At 46.9% G+C, this 19,032-nt stretch overlaps 1 protein-coding gene across 3 annotated transcripts; it reads right to left on the bottom strand.

The window, feature by feature from the left end:
* Position 1: 1 nt before the first annotated feature.
* On the bottom strand, positions 2–6,312 carry ddo (D-aspartate oxidase). Of its 3 annotated transcripts, none has more exons than XM_046367377.1 (7): positions 6,174–6,312; positions 3,255–3,438; positions 2,000–2,108; positions 1,607–1,783; positions 1,260–1,419; positions 1,054–1,148; positions 2–846 (listed from the first exon to the last, which is right to left on the bottom strand). In XM_046367377.1, exons 2-7 carry the CDS (start codon positions 3,427–3,429, stop codon positions 516–518), a joined length of 1,047 nt encoding a protein of 348 aa, XP_046223333.1. In that variant the 5' UTR covers positions 3,430–3,438; positions 6,174–6,312; the 3' UTR covers positions 2–515. The 3 variants fall into 3 exon arrangements, with proteins under 3 accessions (XP_046223333.1, XP_046223331.1, XP_046223332.1); XM_046367375.1 differs by lacking the exon at positions 6,174–6,312 and adding an exon at positions 5,562–5,806 and having other exon boundaries at positions 3,255–3,441; XM_046367376.1 differs by lacking the exon at positions 6,174–6,312 and adding an exon at positions 5,562–5,804.
* Positions 6,313–19,032: the final 12,720 nt, after the last annotated feature.

Genomic DNA, 19,032 nt, shown 5'->3' with positions numbered 1-19,032 from the left:
ACAAGGTCTTTTGATTTTTATTTTTCTGTAAAGTTAGAATTGATTAAATCTGAACATAAGACAATACTTAGTGAAATGTCAAGTCCCTGTAACTTTAACTATTCTACCTCAGCCATTAACAATTTCTTGTCTGAAATATCATTCTCTCGGGGGTTTTGCCACTTTTTCTAAAACGGAAAAGTCAATGTCATTCAAATCAAATCAAATGTATTTATATAGCCCTTCGTACATCAGCTGATATCTCAAAGTGCTGTACAGAAACCCAGCCTAAAACCCCAAACAGCAAACAATGCAGGTGTAAAAGCACCATTCATCTTGGTATCTTCCATAACATTCAGATGACAATTAAAATAACTTTTCACTGTGGAGATTTCATGAAATAATTTGCATCATATCAAGTGAGCAAAATCGCATTGCTTTCATTTCATTAATGTGCAATGCCAGCAGGTATCACTAATTGTGTGAAAAAACAGTGCAGATCAAGTAATTATATCAACATTATTCAGAAATTATTTCTATGGCAGAGTATCTGCGTAGTGTTCACAGCCTGGCCCTGGGGGCCTCTCATGGAGACACTTCCTGACCAGCCCCAGTGCTTCCAGGGCTGTACCCCAGCTCAGACTGACCCCCCAGCCCCCATGGCCGTAGTTATGCACCACCGGTACCTGTCGGCTCCCCAGGAGGACCATCTCTCTCTCCACCCGGACGTTATTCCTACTGGGTCTCAGCCCCACAGACTCCCCCAGGACCCTGGCCCTGCTCAGGGACGGCTCCAGGCTGCTACAGCGCTCCAGGATGTCCTGGCTGTCCTCTGGGTCAACCTCCAGGCGCCAGTCGTCCACCTGCCTACAGAGCCAATCAGCCGCACAAAAAGATAAGTCTCTGTTCTACAGAGCATACAGACTGAACTTGTAGTGAACGTGATGTTTTGTGGTAATTCGTGCAGCCCACTTTCTACATTATCATTATGTAATGTGTTTTTCCAGAGCATTCCTTGGGTAATGGGCATCTTATTTCATGACGCAATTCTGTTTTCTAATAAACTTGACTTGCCTGGTGCCGCCCACTGTCACACTGTGCATCCCTGGGTAGATGTATGACTGCCCTTCCCCATCCCGGATGAAGTGTTGGAGCCAAGGGGCCTGGACCTTCAAATCATATGGACGTTTATGGTCATATACAGCACAATGAAATGCTTATTTACAAGCTGTGTGTGTGTGTGTGTGTGTGTGTGTGTGTGTGTGTGTGTGTGTACACACTTTGAGGACCTGCCCCCTGACAGGGTAGACCTGAGAGTCCCCTACTAGAGACTTGGCGCCCAGACCGGAGCAGTTGACGATGACGTCGTATCCCTGGCTGCTTAGTTCCTGGAGGTCGTTTACTTTCTGCTTCACAACCTGGCCTCCTGCTTTTCTAAACCTAAAACAACACTTTTTAAAGTCAGTGATAAAAGATTTGAAACTAAGGAAAAAAAAGCAAAAGCAATCTATATTTTAATTCAGGAAGTACATAGAGTAGCTGTTAATGTTTTTGATACAGTAAAACTGTTAAGAGATTAACACAAGACTAGTATAGAAGTAAAAACAAGCTAAGACCAAGAATTGACCTCTTCTCCATCCATGGCAGGTAGTTGGAACATTCACATTTCACTGTGGTGAACGCCTGGCCAAACTTGTGATCAGGAAACCGTTTCATTTCACGGTCTGTCATGATTCGGAAACCCAGCACAAATGCAGACCAGAATGGCACCTTATCCACAGGGAGCTCCTTGTGTATTTGCCATCTAAAAAATATATTATCAATACCAGTTATAACCAAACCCCTTCACAGTGGTGAGCATTTTCAACCAGTAGAACTTATGAATACATGTCAGAACTATTGAACTGGCTGTAACTTGTGTTTCATATGGCACCCTATTCCCTATAGTGCACTTCTTCTGGCTCCGGTCAAAAATAGTGCACTATACAGCATCCATTCCTTTATGGTTGAGGATCCTTACCCTGAGCTGAGCAACACCCCAGCCTCTGATGCCTGTTCTGATTGGGCAATAGCCAGCAGGTGATCAATCGTCTCCTTGAACCACCTCTGTTGCTGTTCCAGAGGGATATCTGGGGGGAAAGAGGGATGTAGAGCAGGAGAGGGGAATGTAAGGGGGGGAGGGAGAGAGGAATGTAGGGAGAGAGCGAGCAGAATGTAGGGAGAGAGCGAGAGGAATGGAGGGGGTGGAGGGGAGAGAGCGAGAGGAATGGAAAGAAAATGGAGGAGGGGGAGGAATGGAGGGGAGAAGAAATGGAGGGGAGGGGGAGGAATGGAGGGAGAGAGCGAGAGGAATGGAGAGGAATGGAGGAGGGGGTGGAGGGAGGAGGGGGAGGCGAGAGGAATGGAGGGGGGGAGGGAGGAATGGAGGGTGGGGGCGAGAGGAATGGAGGAGGGGGGAGGGGGGGGCGGAGAGGGAATGGAGGAGGGGGGGGGGCGAGAGGAATGGAGGGGGGCGAGGGAAGAGGGGGGGCGAGAGGAATGGGGGGGGGGGGTGGCGAGAGGAATGGGGGGTGGCGAGAGGAATGGGGGGGTGGCGAGGGAATGGGGGTGGCGAGAGGAATGGGGGGGGTGGCGAGAGGAATGGGGGGGTGGCGAGAGGAATGGGGGGGCGAGAGGAATGGCGAGAGGAATGGGGGGGTGGCGAGAGGAATGGGGGGGGGTGGCGAGAGGAATGGGGGGGGGTGGCGAGAGGAATGGAGGAGGGGGGGGGCGAGAGGAATGGAGGGGGGGGGCGAGAGGGAATGGAGAGGGAGGGGGGGTGGCGAGAGGAATGGAGGAGGGGGTGGAGGGGGGTGGCGATGGGAGGGGGGGGGCGAGAGGAATGGAGGGGGGAATGGAGGGGGCGAGAGGAATGGAGGGGGGCGAGAGAAATGGAGGAGGGGGGTGGCGAGAGGAATGGAGGGGGGGCGAGAGGAATGGAGGAATGGGGGGGGGGGGGGCGAGAGGAATGGAGGGGGAGGCGAGAGGAATGGAGGGGAATTGGAGGGAGTGAGGAATGGAGGGGGTGAGGAATTAATGGAGGAAGGGAGAAGGGGAGAGGAAGGAAGGGAGGGAGGAATGGAGAGAGTGGAATGGAGGAAGGGAATGGGAGGGAGGCAGAGGGAAAGGTGGGAAGGGAGAGAGAAAGGGAGGAGAGGGACAGAGGGGGAGGGAGGGAGGAAAAAAAAGAATGACTGTTCATGAACTTAATTCACTGGATAAAGAGATGCCCATACCTGGGAACGGTGAGCAAATCAGGATCCCAGCAGCCACGTCGCTGGTGGTGTCTGGGGTAAACCTGTCGGCTATGAGGGTCACAGAGCAGTAGGGGAGGGCCTCAGCGATGCACACAGCTGTGGAGAAGCCAACCACACCTCCACCCACCACCACGACTGTCATACTCTTCATCATAGGATGATTCTGCTGGGAGAAAAACGTCATAAGGGAAAGTTGTAATACTTGTACTGCGTTATACTGTGTATACAGTGCCTTCGGAAAGTATTCAGACCCCTTGACTTTTTATACATTTTGTTATGTTACAGCCTTATTCTAAAATGGATTAAACAAAATAATTTCCTCAGCAATCTACTCACAATACCTCATAAGTATTCAGACCCTTTGCTATGAGACTTGAAATTGAGCTCAGTTGCATCCTGTTTCCATTGATCCTCCTTGAGATGTTTCTAGAACTTGATTGGACATGATTTGGAAAGGCACACACCTGTCTATATAAAAGGTCCCACAAGTGCATGTCAGAGAAAAAAACAAGTCAAAGGGATAGTCAGTAGAGCTCCGAGACAGGATTGTGTCGAGGCACAGAACTGGGAAAGGGTACCAAAACATTTCTGCAGCATTGAAGGTCCCAAAAACACAGTGGCCTCTATCATTCTTAAATGGAAGAAGTTTTGAACCACCAAGACTCTTCCTAGACCTGGCCGCCCAGCCAAACTAAGCAATTGGGGGAGAAGGGCCTTGGTCAGGGAGGTAACCAAGAACCTGATGGTCACTCTGACAGAGCTCTGGAGTTCCTATGTGGAGATAGAAGGCAGCACTCCACCAATCAGGCCTTTATGGTAGACTGGCCAGACAGAAGCCACTCTTCAGGAAAAGGCACATGCCAGCCCGCTTGGAATTAGCCAGAAAGGCACCTAAAGACTCTGACCATGAGTAACAAGATTATCTGATTTGATGAAACCAAGATTGAACTCTTTGGCCTCAATTTAATCCATTTTAGAACAAGGTTGTAACCTAACAAAATGTGGAAAGTCAAGGGGTCTGACTAGTTTACGAAGGCACTGTTTACCTTGTTAAAGCACCTGCAGGTGATACAGGAAGGGGAGTATGATCAAATGCAAAATCCATATCAAAATAGCAGTGCAAGTGTCGCAGTGCGACTGGGAGGCCCATGAGGTGGCTCACAATTGGTCCAGCGTCGTCCGGGTTAGGGGAGGGTGTAGGGAAGAAAGGGGAGGGTGTAGGGGAGAAAGGGGAGGGTGTAGGGGATAAAGGGGAGGGTGTGGGGGGAGAAAGGGGAGGGTGTAGGGGATAAAGGGGAGGGTGTGGGGGGAGAAAGGGATGGAAGAACAACTGAAACAGCATTGCAGTGTTCCAATCCTACGTGTTTATTATTGATCCCAGCCATGTCGCTGCATCAGGCCTTTTGCCTCTTGGTAAGGCCATCATTGTAAATAAGAATTTGTTCTTTATTGACTTGCCTAGTTAAAAGGTTACATTTATATATATATATATAACATGGGGCTAAAGTTTAAGGATACGTTGGTTGGTTAATGTCAATTAAATGACAATGGGTTATTTGTACATACACTAACCACTCCACTTGACTCAAGTGTTAAACATTCAACCTTTTTTAATCAACATTTTGATTTATCTGGATTAAATGTATCCAACACTGCTTGGGATTTTGAAGTGAAATAGAGCAAGTTGAAAAATATTATAATCACCCCTTTGAAGCTTCAGTAACCAGTCACCTGTGGTATTTGGGATGCAGTAATTGCAGGATACTGCTGTTATACCGCATTCTGACTACAATATTTTTTCTTAAGGGCATTTACATAAAACACTGCCATTTGCCCATATTCTATTATGATTGCCTAACAGAACTTCTCCAACGAATGTTTTGGCCTACCTGCAGGCTGTGCAAGGTCACAATGTATCAAACTAACTTACTACTCTGCATAATGAACAGCCAAATCATTCTGTAATAGAATTCTCCATCGGGCTAGTTTGTATCTGTGGGATGTGCAGATAGAGGATCAGTTCCCCTCCCCCAACCTTAAAACAGCAGTGGGGGAAATGCAAAACTGACCCAAGATCAGAGTCTAGAGGCAACCACCCTACTCTGAGGAATCCTGAAAGGATTCAAATAAATCCCGTGTGCCTTTATGAGTTTGCATCCAGCCAACTACTGATGCTCTATGAAGCGGTGAAGTATTTTTTTTAATCATCTGTTAATAACCATAGTGTTCAAAGTGTACTGTAGGAGAACTACAAACACAGTTATGACATAGAAAAAGGCTACTAACCGACTGCATGTCTCTTGTAAAAGGTTGTCCAACATTCTTCAAGTTGACCTTAGAGAGCAGACATCATATCGCCTATAATACAAAGATTCGCCTACAATTAAACAAGAACCTGAACTAAATTTCAAACAATTACGTGACTACAAAAACAGTTGTTTGCGAGACAACAACAAGGGATCGTATTATGATCAGTGGCTCACTGCTGCGCATGCCTGATATTTTAAGCACACTCATACATAGTCCACAGACGCAATTTCCCGGCGTCCCATTGCCACATACTGCCTTGAAATACCAGTCGGAACTAGGACTGACATTTATGGACAACCAGTTAGCAAGTCGAACATTTCCGAGTAACGGCTAGCACGTGAACGCGGCTCTGAGACCACAATCCACAAGGCACTCAATACTTTATTTAACTAGGCAAGTCAGTTAAGAACAAATTCTTAATTTCAATGTCGGCCTAGGAACAGTGTTCAGGGGCAGAACGACAGATTTGTACTATGTCAACTCGGGGATATGAATTTGTAACTTTCCGGTTACTAGTCCAACGCTCTAACCACTAGGCTACCCTGCCGCCCCAGGGAGCCTACTGCTTACTACTGCCCGAACACGCACCTCCCCACAATTCCCAACCAACGCGTCTCGGGTACACGTCCAATGTTCATTTGAAGGTGTTGACAGTTGGAGAAATTACTTGAGCTGCGCTGAGACTTCGACAAGTATAAAAGCCAACGGTCCAATATCCAAGACCACTACTGTTGGTGTGCGTACACTTGTTGGTCTATGATAAACCCAGCTCCGCATGCTGGTCGTCACTAGTTTACTACAGCCACAAAATCACAAACCCCGCCCATTTCTACCGTTTCATCATTTTAGAATCTGATTTTAAACCTAACCTTAATTAAACACACTGCTAACCTTGTGCCTAACCTTCAATTAAGACCATAAAGCAATTTTTTCGTGAATTATTACAATTTTGCTCATGTTGACTTTGACAGTAGTAACTACTAGAAACATGTTTCCCATTTGACGACAGTTTGTGTGTATTGTAATGAAAACACGCATGCTCGTACTGCAGTTGATATCCGCGTTTATAAACCCAGGGTCGTTGCACTTCTCCCTCTTTTCAAAGAGCGCGTCCTCGCGCTAATTTGGGATTACGTTTTACAGGAACGCGCACACCTGTCAAGCACACGCATTGTCGTGGATGCAAGTGTAACAGTATAACTTTAGACCGTCCCCTCGCCCAACAACAGTCACCCACGAAGCATCGTTACCCATCGCTCCACAAAAGCCGCAGGGAACTACTCCTTCAAGGTCTCAGAGCAAGTGACATCACCGATTGAAACACTATTTAGCGAGCACCACCGCTAACTAAACTAGCGTTTCACATCCGTTACACAAGGTCCGATCACTTCTGACACTAATGTAATGAAACAGGCAGGGAACAGGTCTCGAACCCTCGACCTTCTAGCACGAAGTCCAACTGGGAATATGTTTTTCCAAGTCGGAGCTAGTTTTTTTTCCAGAGTTCCCAGCTCTATTGAACACAAGGAAATCGGAGATTGAGTTCCCAGTTGTTTTAAACGCACCATTCGGCAAGGTTTTCTTTCTGCTGTTCATGTGTAACGGATGTGAAACGGCTAGCTTAGTTAGCGGTGGTGCGCGCTAAATAGCGTTTCAATCGGTTACGTCACTTGCTCTGAGACCTTGAAGTAGTAGTTCCCCTTGCTCTGCAAGGGCCGCAGCTTTTGTGGAGCGATGGGTAATGATGCTTCGTGGGTGACTGTTGTTGATGTGTGCAGAAGGTCCCTGGTTTGCATTCAATCAAAACCAAACGCAGTATGATGAATTAGCCATCCATTGTGTTATATCATACATTTTCTTACATGCTGTCAAAAGATTATAAACATGTCAAATAAAGTTAATAACCCAGTCTGTTTTTTGGGCTACATCCAGGTTCTTTATCAGTGGCACAAATGAAGCAGTTGTTGACTTTGTTGAACTCTGAAATCATAGGCATGATCTGAACATATGGCCGTCCCACACAACTACATATTTATTTTGAATTTACATTTATTTTGAATTAAATGTAATTCCATACAAGACATTTTTAGTATATCCTCAGCTATTTCTTTTCGCAGTTGCTCCATGTGTTTTTGAAGGTTCCATATCAATTTGGGAGGGGATGTTGGGGAAGTTCTGTGCAACTTCCTTGGCCATCTACACCAACAAATAAGATTTTTTTGTTTTATATAATTGTCACAACAGCTAACCATTCATTATTGAAAATATAACTATCAAACCTGCATTACAAAGACTCCTCAGCTGAAGGTGTCCTGCTGCATGGTGGGAGTTATTTCCACTTTATGGCCACCCAGTCGTCTTTTCCATGGCAGGATCTTCTCATTTTGAAGTATTCTCTTTTTAATGTAAAAATAATGGAATTATGATTAGTTATAGGCAAATTAATACACAAGCCACATTTGTATGCTGTTTTCCTTATTGCTATATTCTAGTAGTAATTTATTAGAGGTAATTTCCTTTATGCCTCATTCTACACACAGCCTAAATTATAGGCACTGAACCATGTACAGGACAATAAAAGTAGCATGTAGGATCCAACCCTATCACAGAGTGAATAAATGTACAGTCGTGGCCAAAAGTTTTGAATATGACACATTAATTTTCAGTCTGCTGCCTCAGTTTGTATGGTGGCAATTTGCATATACTCCAGAATGTTATGAAGAGTGATCAGATAAATTGCCATTAATTTGCGAAGTCCCTTTTTGCCATGCAAATGAACTGAATCCCCCAAAAATATTTCCACTGCATTTCAGCCCTGCCACAAAAGGACCAGTTGACATCTTGTCAGTGATTCTCTCGTTAACACAGGTGTGAGTGTTGACGAGGACAAGGCTGGAGATCACTCTGTCATGCTGATTGAGTTTGAATAACAGACTGGAAGCTTCAAAAGGAGTGTAGTGCTTGGAATCATTGTTCTTCCTCTGTCAATCATGGTTACCTGCAAGGAAACATGTGCCATCATCATTGCTTTGCACAAAAAGGGCTTCACAGGCAAGGATATTGCTGCCAGTAAGATTGCACCTAAATCAACCATTTATCGATCATCAAGAACTTCAAGGAGAGCGGTTCAATTGTTGTGAAGAAGGCTTCAGGGCACCCAGGGCATCACAATAAACTTACAAGCAAACTGACTGTCATGTTTTGTCATTAATTATCATGTCTTGTCCCTGTGCTTCCCCTTCTATTCGTTTCCCTCTGCTGGTCTTATTAGGTTCTTTCCCTCTTTCTATCCCTCTCTCTCCCCCTCCCTCTCTCACTCTCTCGCTCTCTCTTCTCTCTATCGTTCCGTTCCTGCTCCCAGCTGTTCCTATTCCCCTAATCATCATTTAGTCTTCCCACACCTGTTCCCGATCCTTTTCCCTGATTAGAGTCCCTATTTCTCTCCTTGTTTTCCGTACCTGCCCTGTCGGATCCTCATCTATAATTCACCGTGCTGTGTCTATGTTTTGCCCTGTCGTGTCGTGTTTCCCTCAGATGCTGCGTGGTGAGCAGGTGTCTGAGTCTGCTAGGTTCAAGTGCCTTCCCGAGGCAACCTGCAGTTCTCGATCAAGTCTCCAGTCTGTTCTCGTCTTTACGAGTAGTATTATGCTTTTTGTTTTGTAAAGTTTCTTACTGGATTAAAAACTCTGTTTTCGCCAAGTCGCTTTTGGGTCCTCATTCACCTGCATAACAGAAGGATCCGACCAAGGAATGGACCCAGCGACTACAGAGGCTCGTAACACTGCCGTCGAGATCCAAGGAGCCATGCTCGGCAGACACGAGCAGGAATTGTCTGCTGCTCGCCATGCCGTGGAGAGCCTGGCCGCTCAGGTTTCCGACCTCTCTGGACAGTTCCAGAGTCTTCGTCTCGTGCCACCTGTTACTTCCTGGCCTGCCGAGCCTCCAGAACCTAGGGTTAATAACCCACCTTGCTACTCCGGGCAGCCCACTGAGTGCCGCTCCTTTCTCACCCAGTGTGAGATTGTGTTCTCTCTCAACCCAACACATACTCTAGAGAGAGAGCTCGGGTTGCTTACGTCATTTCACTCCTTACTGGCCGGGCCCGAGAGTGGGGCACAGCTATCTGGGAGGCAAGGGCTGATTGTTCTAACAATTACCAGAACTTTAAAGAGGAGATGATTCGGGTTTTTGACCGTTCAGTTTTTGGTGGGGAGGCTTCTAGGGTCCTGGCTTCCCTATGCCAAGGTGATCGATCCATAACGGATTACTCTATAGAGTTTCGTACTCTTGCTGCCTCTAGTGACTGGAACGAGCCGGCGCTGCTCGCTCGTTTTCTGGAGGGACTCCACACAGTGGTCAAAGATGAGATTCTCTCTCGGGAGGTTCCTTCCAGTGTGGACTCTTTGATTGCTCTCGCCATCCGCATAGAACGACGGGTAGATCTTCGTCACCAGGCTCGTGGAAGAGAGCTCGCATCAACGGTGTTTCCCTGCTCCGCATCGCAACCATCTCCCTCCTCTGGCTCTGAGACTGAGCCCATGCAGCTGGGAGGGATTCGCATCTCGACTAAGGAGAGGGAACGGAGGATCACCAACCGCCTGTGCCTCTATTGCGGATTTGATGGACATTTTGTTAATTCATGTCCAGTAAGAGGCCAGAGCCCATCAGTAAGCGGAGGGCTACTGGTGAGCGCTACTACTCAGGTCTCTTCATCTAGATCTTGTACTACTATGTCGGTCCATCTACGCTGGACCGGTTCGGGTGCTACATGCAGTGCCTTGATTGACTCTGGGGCTGAGGGTTGTTTCATGGACGAAGCATGGGTTCGGAAACATAACATTCCTTTCAGACAGTTAGACAAGCCTACGCCCATGTTTGCCTTAGATGGTAGTCATCTTCCCAGTATCAGATTTGAGACACTACCTTTAACTCTCACAGTATCTGGTAACCACAGTGAGACTATTTCTTTTTTGATTTTTCGTTCACCTTTCACACCTGTTGTTTTGGGTCATCCCTGGCTAGTATGTCATAATCCTTCTATTAATTGGTCTTGTAATTCTATCCTATCCTGGAACGTATCTTGTCATGTGAAGTGCTTAATGTCTGCCATCCCTCCCATTTCTTCTGTCCCCACTTCTCAGGAGGAACCTGGCGATTTGACAGGAGTGCCGGAGGAATATCATGATCTGCGCACGGTCTTCAGTCGGTCCCGAGCCAACTCCCTTCCTCCTCACCGGTCGTATGATTGTAGTATTGATCTCCTTCCGGGGACCACTCCTCCTCGGGGTAGACTATACTCTCTGTCGGCTCCCGAACGTAAGGCTCTCGAGGATTATTTATCTGTGTCTCTTGACGCCGGTACCATAGTGCCTTCTTCCTCTCCGGCCGGGCGGGGTTCTTTTTGTTAAGAAGAAGGACGGTACTCTGCGCCCCTGCGTGGATTATCGAGGCTGAATGACATAACGGTTAAGAATCGTTATCCGCTTCCCCTTATGTCATCAGCCTTCGAGATTCTGCAGGGAGCCAGGTGCTTTACTAAGTTGGACCTTCGTAACGCTTACCATCTCGTGCGCATCAGAGAGGGGGACGAGTGGAAAACGGCGTTTAACACTCCGTTAGGGCATTTTGAGTACCGGGTTCTGCCGTTTGGTCTCGCCAATGCGCCAGCTGTTTTTCAGGCATTAGTTAATGATGTTCTGAGAGACATGCTGAACATCTTTGTTTTTGTCTATCTTGACGATATCCTGATTTTTTCACCGTCACTCGAGATTCATGTTCAGCACGTTCGACGTGTTCTACAGCGCCTTTTAGAGAATTGTCTCTACGTAAAGGCTGAGAAGTGCTCTTTTCATGTCTCCTCCGTTACTTTTCTCGGTTCCGTTATTTCCGCTGAAGGCATTCAGATGGATTCCGCTAAGGTCCAAGCTGTCAGTGATTGGCCCGTTCCAAGGTCACGTGTCGAGTTGCAGCGCTTTTTAGGTTTCGCTAATTTCTATCGGCGTTTCATTCGTAATTTCGGTCAAGTTGCTGCCCCTCTCACAGCTCTTACTTCTGTCAAGACGTGTTTTAAGTGGTCCGGTTCCGCCCAGGGAGCTTTTGATCTTCTAAAAGAACGTTTTACGTCCGCTCCTATCCTCGTTACTCCTGACGTCACTAGACAATTCATTGTCGAGGTTGACGCTTCAGAGGTAGGCGTGGGAGCCATTCTATCCCAGCGCTTCCAGTCTGACGATAAGGTTCATCCTTGCGCTTATTTTCTCATCGCCTGTCGCCATCTGAGCGCAACTATGATGTGGGTAACCGTGAACTGCTCGCCATCCGCTTAGCCCTAGGCGAATGGCGACAGTGGTTGGAGGGGCGACCGTTCCTTTTGTCGTTTGGACAGACCATAAGAACCTTGAGTACATCCGTTCTGCCAAACGACTTAATGCCCGTCAAGCTCGTTGGGCGTTGTTTTTCGCTCGTTTCGAGTTTGTGATTTCTTACCGTCCGGGTAGCAAGAACACCAAGCCTGATGCCTTATCCCGTCTGTTTAGTTCTTCTGTGGCTTCTACTGATCCCGAGGGGATTCTTCCTTATGGGCGTGTTGTCGGGTTGACAGTCTGGGGAATTGAAAGACAGGTTAAGCAAGCACTCACGCACACTGCGTCGCCGCGCGCTTGTCCTAGTAACCTCCTTTTCGTTCCTGTTTCCACTCGTCTGGCTGTTCTTCAGTGGGCTCACTCTGCCAAGTTAGCTGGTCATCCCGGTGTTCGAGGCACTCTTGCGTCTATTCGCCAGCGCTTTTGGTGGCCGACTCAGGAGCGTGACACGCGCCGTTTCGTGGCTGCTTGTTCGGACTGCGCGCAGACTAAGTCGGGTAACTCTCCTCCTGCCGGTCGTCTCAGACCGCTCCCCATTCCTTCTCGACCATGGTCTCACATCGCCCTAGACTTCATTACCGGTCTGCCTTTGTCTGCGGGGAAGACTGTGATTCTTACGGTTGTCGATAGGTTCTCTAAGGCGGCACATTTCATTCCCCTCGCTAAACTTCCTTCCGCTAAGGAGACGGCACAAATCATTATCGAGAATGTGTTCAGAATTCATGGCCTCCCGTTAGACGCCGTTTCAGACAGAGGTCCGCAATTCACGTCACAGTTTTGGAGGGAGTTCTGTCGTTTGATTGGTGCGTCCGTCAGTCTCTCTTCCGGGTTTCATCCCCAGTCTAACAGTCAAGCAGAGAGGCCAATCAGACGATTGGTCGCATACTACGCAGCCTTTCTTTCAGAAACCCTGCGTCTTGGGCAGAACAGCTCCCCTGGGCAGAATACGCTCACAACTCGCTTCCTTCGTCTTCTACCGGGTTATCTCCGTTTCAGAGTAGTCTGGGTTACCAGCCTCCTCTGTTCTCATCCCAGCTTGCCGAGTCCAGCGTTCCCTCCGCTCAAGCGTTTGTCCAACGTTGTGAGCGCACCTGGAGGAGGGTGAGGTCTGCACTTTGCCGCTACAGGGCACAGACTGTGAGAGCCGCCAATAAACGCAGGATTAAGAGTCCAAGGTATTGTTGCGGCCAGAGAGTGTGGCTTTCCACTCGCAACCTTCCTCTTACGACAGCTTCTCGTAAGTTGACTCCGCGGTTCATTGGTCCGTTCCGTGTCTCCCAGGTCGTCAATCCTGTCGCTGTGCGACTGCTTCTTCCGCGACATCTTCGTCGCGTCCATCCTGTCTTCCATGTCTCCTGTGTCAAGCCCTTTCTTCGCACCCCCGTTCGTCTTCCCTCCCCCTCCCGTCCTTGTCGAGAGCGCACCTATTTACAAGGTACATAAGATCATGGACATGCGTTCTCGGGGACGGGGTCACCAATACTTAGTGGATTGGGAGGGTTACGGTCCTGAGGAGAGGAGTTGGGTTCCGTCTCGGGACGTGCTGGACCGTTCACTCATTGATGATTTCCTCCGTTGCCGCCAGGATTCCTCCTCGAGTGCGCCAGGAGGCGCTCGGTGAGTGGGGGGTACTGTCATGTTTTGTCATTAATTATCATGTCTTGTCCCTGTGCTTCCCCTTCTATTCGTTTCCCTCTGCTGGTCTTATTAGGTTCTTTCCCTCTTTCTATCCCTCTCTCTCCCCCTCCCTCTCTCACTCTCTCGCTCTCTCTTCTCTCTATCGTTCCGTTCCTGCTCCCAGCTGTTCCTATTCCCCTAATCATCATTTAGTCTTCCCACACCTGTTCCCGATCCTTTTCCCTGATTAGAGTCCCTATTTCTCTCCTTGTTTTCCGTACCTGCCCTGTCGGATCCTCATCTATAATTCACCGTGCTGTGTCTATGTTTTGCCCTGTCGTGTCGTGTTTCCCTCAGATGCTGCGTGGTGAGCAGGTGTCTGAGTCTGCTAGGTTCAAGTGCCTTCCCGAGGCAACCTGCAGTTCTCGATCAAGTCTCCAGTCTGTTCTCGTCTTTACGAGTAGTATTATGCTTTTTGTTTTGTAAAGTTTCTTACTGGATTAAAAACTCTGTTTTCGCCAAGTCGCTTTTGGGTCCTCATTCACCTGCATAACACTGACACCACGTCGGGCAGTTTGATGCCTTAGGAAAAAAACGTGTCTCCATTGATTGTCCATGTTAACTCATGGCGGTATTTTATTGCTAGGAAGAAGTTAGGTAACTTGGTGAGAGGTATCATTAGCTTAATTCTGACACTTATCACCCCCCATATTTGTGTTTCTTGAGCGAGTACTACGGCTATTGACAGAGTCACGTAAGCGAGAGGCACACCTTTTTACCAGATGTAGGTAGGCGATTTAGATTCATTATGGAGACACCTTTTTCTATAAAACATATTAATACGCTAGAACTGATGCACATCAATATATTTTTTTTAACACAGGCGAATTGGGTGTTGCGTAACTTTGTTAATTAAATCAAATATACTTTTTTTCGTTTTTTTGTAAACTCGGCTTCCCTTTATCTAATATAACGTTCAGTGTCAAAAATAGAGAAAATCGGAAAGAGGGCAAATATTTTTAAGGCACTGTGTATATCGGCTACATGTGTGCACTGCGGAGGGCTTCGGAGGCTTGACCACTTTGGCCAATCAGAGCATTGAAAAAATCCTAATTTACCATGCGTCTGCCTTCACGTTAATAAAACTCCACGGACCCCCCTCTACTCTTGCGGGTCCTCTACTCTTGCGCAGTGAAACCCAGAACAATATGTGACCACTTAGTTATGGCAACACCGTTCTGCCGAGGACACCCAAATCAGTGACCACCAGCGCAAAGCCCAGGAGCCGGACACTCTGGAAGTTGCTTTAGCTCTGCTTGGGATATTTAGCCTACATTGGCTTAATGACATTAATAAGCGAGCTAGGACAGACGTAGTCAATGTAACTACTTGTTTGGCACTTTTGAAATGTACAGAAACATAATTCAGAACATGGGCCATTCGCTCAGTATTCTCCTTGTAAACCAAGTTGGAACCCATAGGATGAATAAAGGAGGCATATAAAGCAGACATTGAAAGCTCTTACAATATTCAATGATTACATTTCTTTAAAACAGGCTATAGGCTACATGTGCACCACCAAGTCAGAACAGTAGGCTAAGTTATGAAGGGCCAAATTATTAGGGTGAGTCACGTGGGCTACTAACAGCTCACTCCACACCATACACTTAGTATTACTTTCTTAGCTACAGTATACATATCTCCCTGGCATATTACATCATTTATGCAGCGGCATACAATACTATTTTTAGACTCAATTTTTTGTTCTGTGCTCACTTGACAGGAAGATTACCTTTACGTCACACACAGAGAACATACAAAGATCTCCATCGTTCTCCATTTGGCAAATCTGACCATAACTCTATCCTCCTGATTTCTGCTTATAAGCAAAAACATAAACAGGAAGTACCAGCTCATTATGGAAGTGGTCAAATGAAGCGGTTGCTAAGCTACAGGACTGTTTTGCTAGCACAGACTGGTAATATGTTCCGGGGACTCATCCGATAGCATTGAGGTGTTTTCCACATCAGTCGACAAAGTAATCCACACAGTGATCGTACGTACATATCCTAACCAGAGCCCATGGATTACAGGCAACAACCGCACTGAGCTAAAGGTTAGAACTGCCATGTTCAAGGAGCGGGCCACTAAGAAGAAATCGCCCTCCGACAAACCATCAAACAGCCAAAGCGTCAATAAAGGAGAAAGATCTGTCACACCCTGATCTGTTTCACCTGTCTTTGTGCTTGTCTCCACTCCACCCTGATCTGTTTCACCTGTCTTTGTGCTTGTCTCCACTCCACCCTGATCTGTTTCACCTGTCTTTGTGCTTGTCTCCACTCCACCCTGATCTGTTTCACCTGTCTTTGTGCTTGTCTCCACTCCACCCTGATCTGTTTCACCTGTCTTTGTGCTTGTCTCCACTCCACCCTGATCTGTTTCACCTGTCTTTGTGCTTGTCTCCACTCCACCCTGATCTGTTTCACCTGTCTTTGTGCTTGTCTCCACTCCACCCTGATCTGTTTCACCTGTCTTTGTGCTTGTCTCCACTCCACCCTGATCTGTTTCACCTGTCTTTGTGCTTGTCTCCACTCCACCCTGATCTGTTTCACCTGTCTTTGTGCTTGTCTCCACTCCACCCTGATCTGTTTCACCTGTCTTTGTGCTTGTCTCCACTCCACCCTGATCTGTTTCACCTGTCTTTGTGCTTGTCTCCACTCCACCCTGATCTGTTTCACCTGTCTTTGTGCTTGTCTCCACTCCACCCTGATCTGTTTCACCTGTCTTTGTGCTTGTCTCCACTCCACCCTGATCTGTTTCACCTGTCTTTGTGCTTGTCTCCACTCCACCCTGATCTGTTTCACCTGTCTTTGTGCTTGTCTCCACTCCACCCTGATCTGTTTCACCTGTCTTTGTGCTTGTCTCCACTCCACCCTGATCTGTTTCACCTGTCTTTGTGCTTGTCTCCACTCCACCCTGATCTGTTTCACCTGTCTTTGTGCTTGTCTCCACTCCACCCTGATCTGTTTCACCTGTCTTTGTGCTTGTCTCCACTCCACCCTGATCTGTTTCACCTGTCTTTGTGCTTGTCTCCACTCCACCCTGATCTGTTTCACCTGTCTTTGTGCTTGTCTCCACTCCACCCTGATCTGTTTCACCTGTCTTTATGCTTGTCTCCACTCCAACCTGATCTGTTTCACCTGTCTTTGTGCTCGTCTCCAACCCCCTCCAGGTGTCGCCCATCTCCCCCATTTTCCCCTGAGTATTTATACATGTGTTCTCTCTGTCTGTTCCCAGTTTGTCTTGTCAAGCCTACCAGCGTGTTTTTCTGTACTCCTGTTTTTCCTAGTCTGTTTTCTAGCCCTCCGGGTTCTGAGCTGTTCTGCTTGCCCTGACACTGAGCCCACCTGCCTGCCCATTCTGCCTGACCATTCAGCCTGCCTTGACCTCGAGCCTGCCTGTCCCCCTCCCTGTACCTTTCGGACTCTGACCTGGTTAATGTATTCGGTGCATGTGACAAAGTTTAATTTGGATTTGATTAACTTCTGGTTCTCCTCAACCTGCCTATTGCCTGCCCCTTGTATTCTAATAAATATCAGAGATTCAAACCATCTGCCTCCTGTGTCTGCATCTGGGTCTCGCCCTGTGTTGTAATGAGATCTAAACCTACTATACCGGCACTGACACTCGTCGGGTGTGGCAGGGCTTGCAAACTATCACGGATTGCGAAGGGACACCCATCCAGGACCACGGCACCATATTGGATCAGATGACCAGAGAGCAGAAGGGTCAGGCCCAGGCTATCCACATCAACAGTCAGAGCAGCCAGCCCATCTCAATGAGTCAGACCAGTGAACAAATCCCCAGCCACCACATCCAGGGCCAGACCTTCCAGATACAGGCTAGTCCAGCCATATAATGTTTAGGCCCAGCACAACTGACTGAATGGGTGAGAACGGTCTCCTACCGCTACTGGTGTAACATTAGGACACCAGTGTAGCCCAGCCCTGATACGTGGCCGAAGTAGACGCCGCAAAGCAGTCAACTGGCATGTATCAGGGCTAGCCCAGTCATAGGCTGTATGTACGGGCACAGCAGAGCTGACTGGAGAACCATTTCTGGCACAACATAACTGACTTTGCCTTAGTTCAAATTCATGTTGGCAGGACAATGAATGTAAAAGGCATTTCTCACAATGGTTAAGTTATGCAGTAAAAGCAGGATGTTGATGTTAAAATGTCACTGTCTGAGGTAGAGAAACTATGATTCCAACTAGAAGGTTATTCTGTGTAACACTGACATCTTCTGGCTCACACGATGTCAATAAATTAAAGCTCACTGACCTATTATTTCAGGCTACAATAAAATAGTTAAATAGTTAAATCAAATAATTTATTTTATTTGTCACAAACAAATGGATAGCAGATGTTATTGCAAGTGTAGCAAAATGTTTATGCTACTAAATCCGACAGTGCAGCAGTATCTAACAGGTGATATCTAACAAATTCCACAACAAAACCTAATGCATACACTCTAGTAAAGGAATGGGATGAGAATATATAAGTATAAAATATATGGATGAGCAGTGACAGAGCGGCTAAAATGCAATAGATCGTAAAGAATAGATAGTGATGGATACAGTATATACATATGAGATGAATAAATGTGAGATATGTAAATGTTCTTAAAGTGGCATTATTAAAGTGACTTGTGTTCCATTTATTAAAGTGGCCAATGATATCTCTGTGCTAGTGGTGGCTGTTTAACAATCTGATGGCCTTGAGATAGAAGCTGTTTTTAAAAAATCTCTCTGTCCCAGCTTTGATGCACCTGTACTGACCTCGCCGGGGTGAACAGGTAGTGGCTCAGGTGGTTATTGTCATTGATGATCTTTTTTTGCCTTCCTGTGACATCGGGGGTTGTAGTTTGCCCCCGGTGATGCGTTGTGCAGACCGCACCACCCTTGGGAGAGTTGCAGTACCAGGCAGTGATGTGAACCTGTAAAAGTTAGTAAGGGTTTTTGGTGACAAGCCACTTTTTTTCAGTCTCCTGAGGTTGAAGAAGCGCTATTGCACCTTCTTCACCACACTGTCTGTGTGCATGGACCATGTCAGTTATTTAGAAGATAGTCATGTCATCCAATAATATATTCTGGGGTCTAATAAACGCATTGTTCAGCTTTGTTTTGTTTTTTAAACTGTACCAACTAATACAATTCAAACCCAATACCTCTTACATCAGCGCACATTAATGAGAATAATAGTATGGTACTTTTGTTTGTTAGCGTGTTTTCTGCAGTCGAGGGGCGTGGCTTGATCTACTGTCCGGCCGTGTCATCCAAAACGCTGTAGCTTTCAGCTTGTTGATAGATTTTCCGCACATTAAGTAGTACGTTTAAATTCGTGTGAACGTTGACAATCATCTTGACATCAGTAAGCTGAACTATTTCATAAAAATGTTATGCACTA

Source organism: Oncorhynchus gorbuscha, linkage group LG10, assembly GCF_021184085.1.
Source record: "Oncorhynchus gorbuscha isolate QuinsamMale2020 ecotype Even-year linkage group LG10, OgorEven_v1.0, whole genome shotgun sequence".
Lineage (NCBI taxonomy): Eukaryota > Metazoa > Chordata > Actinopteri > Salmoniformes > Salmonidae > Oncorhynchus > Oncorhynchus gorbuscha.
This window is presented reverse-complemented; position numbering and strand designations above follow the sequence as displayed.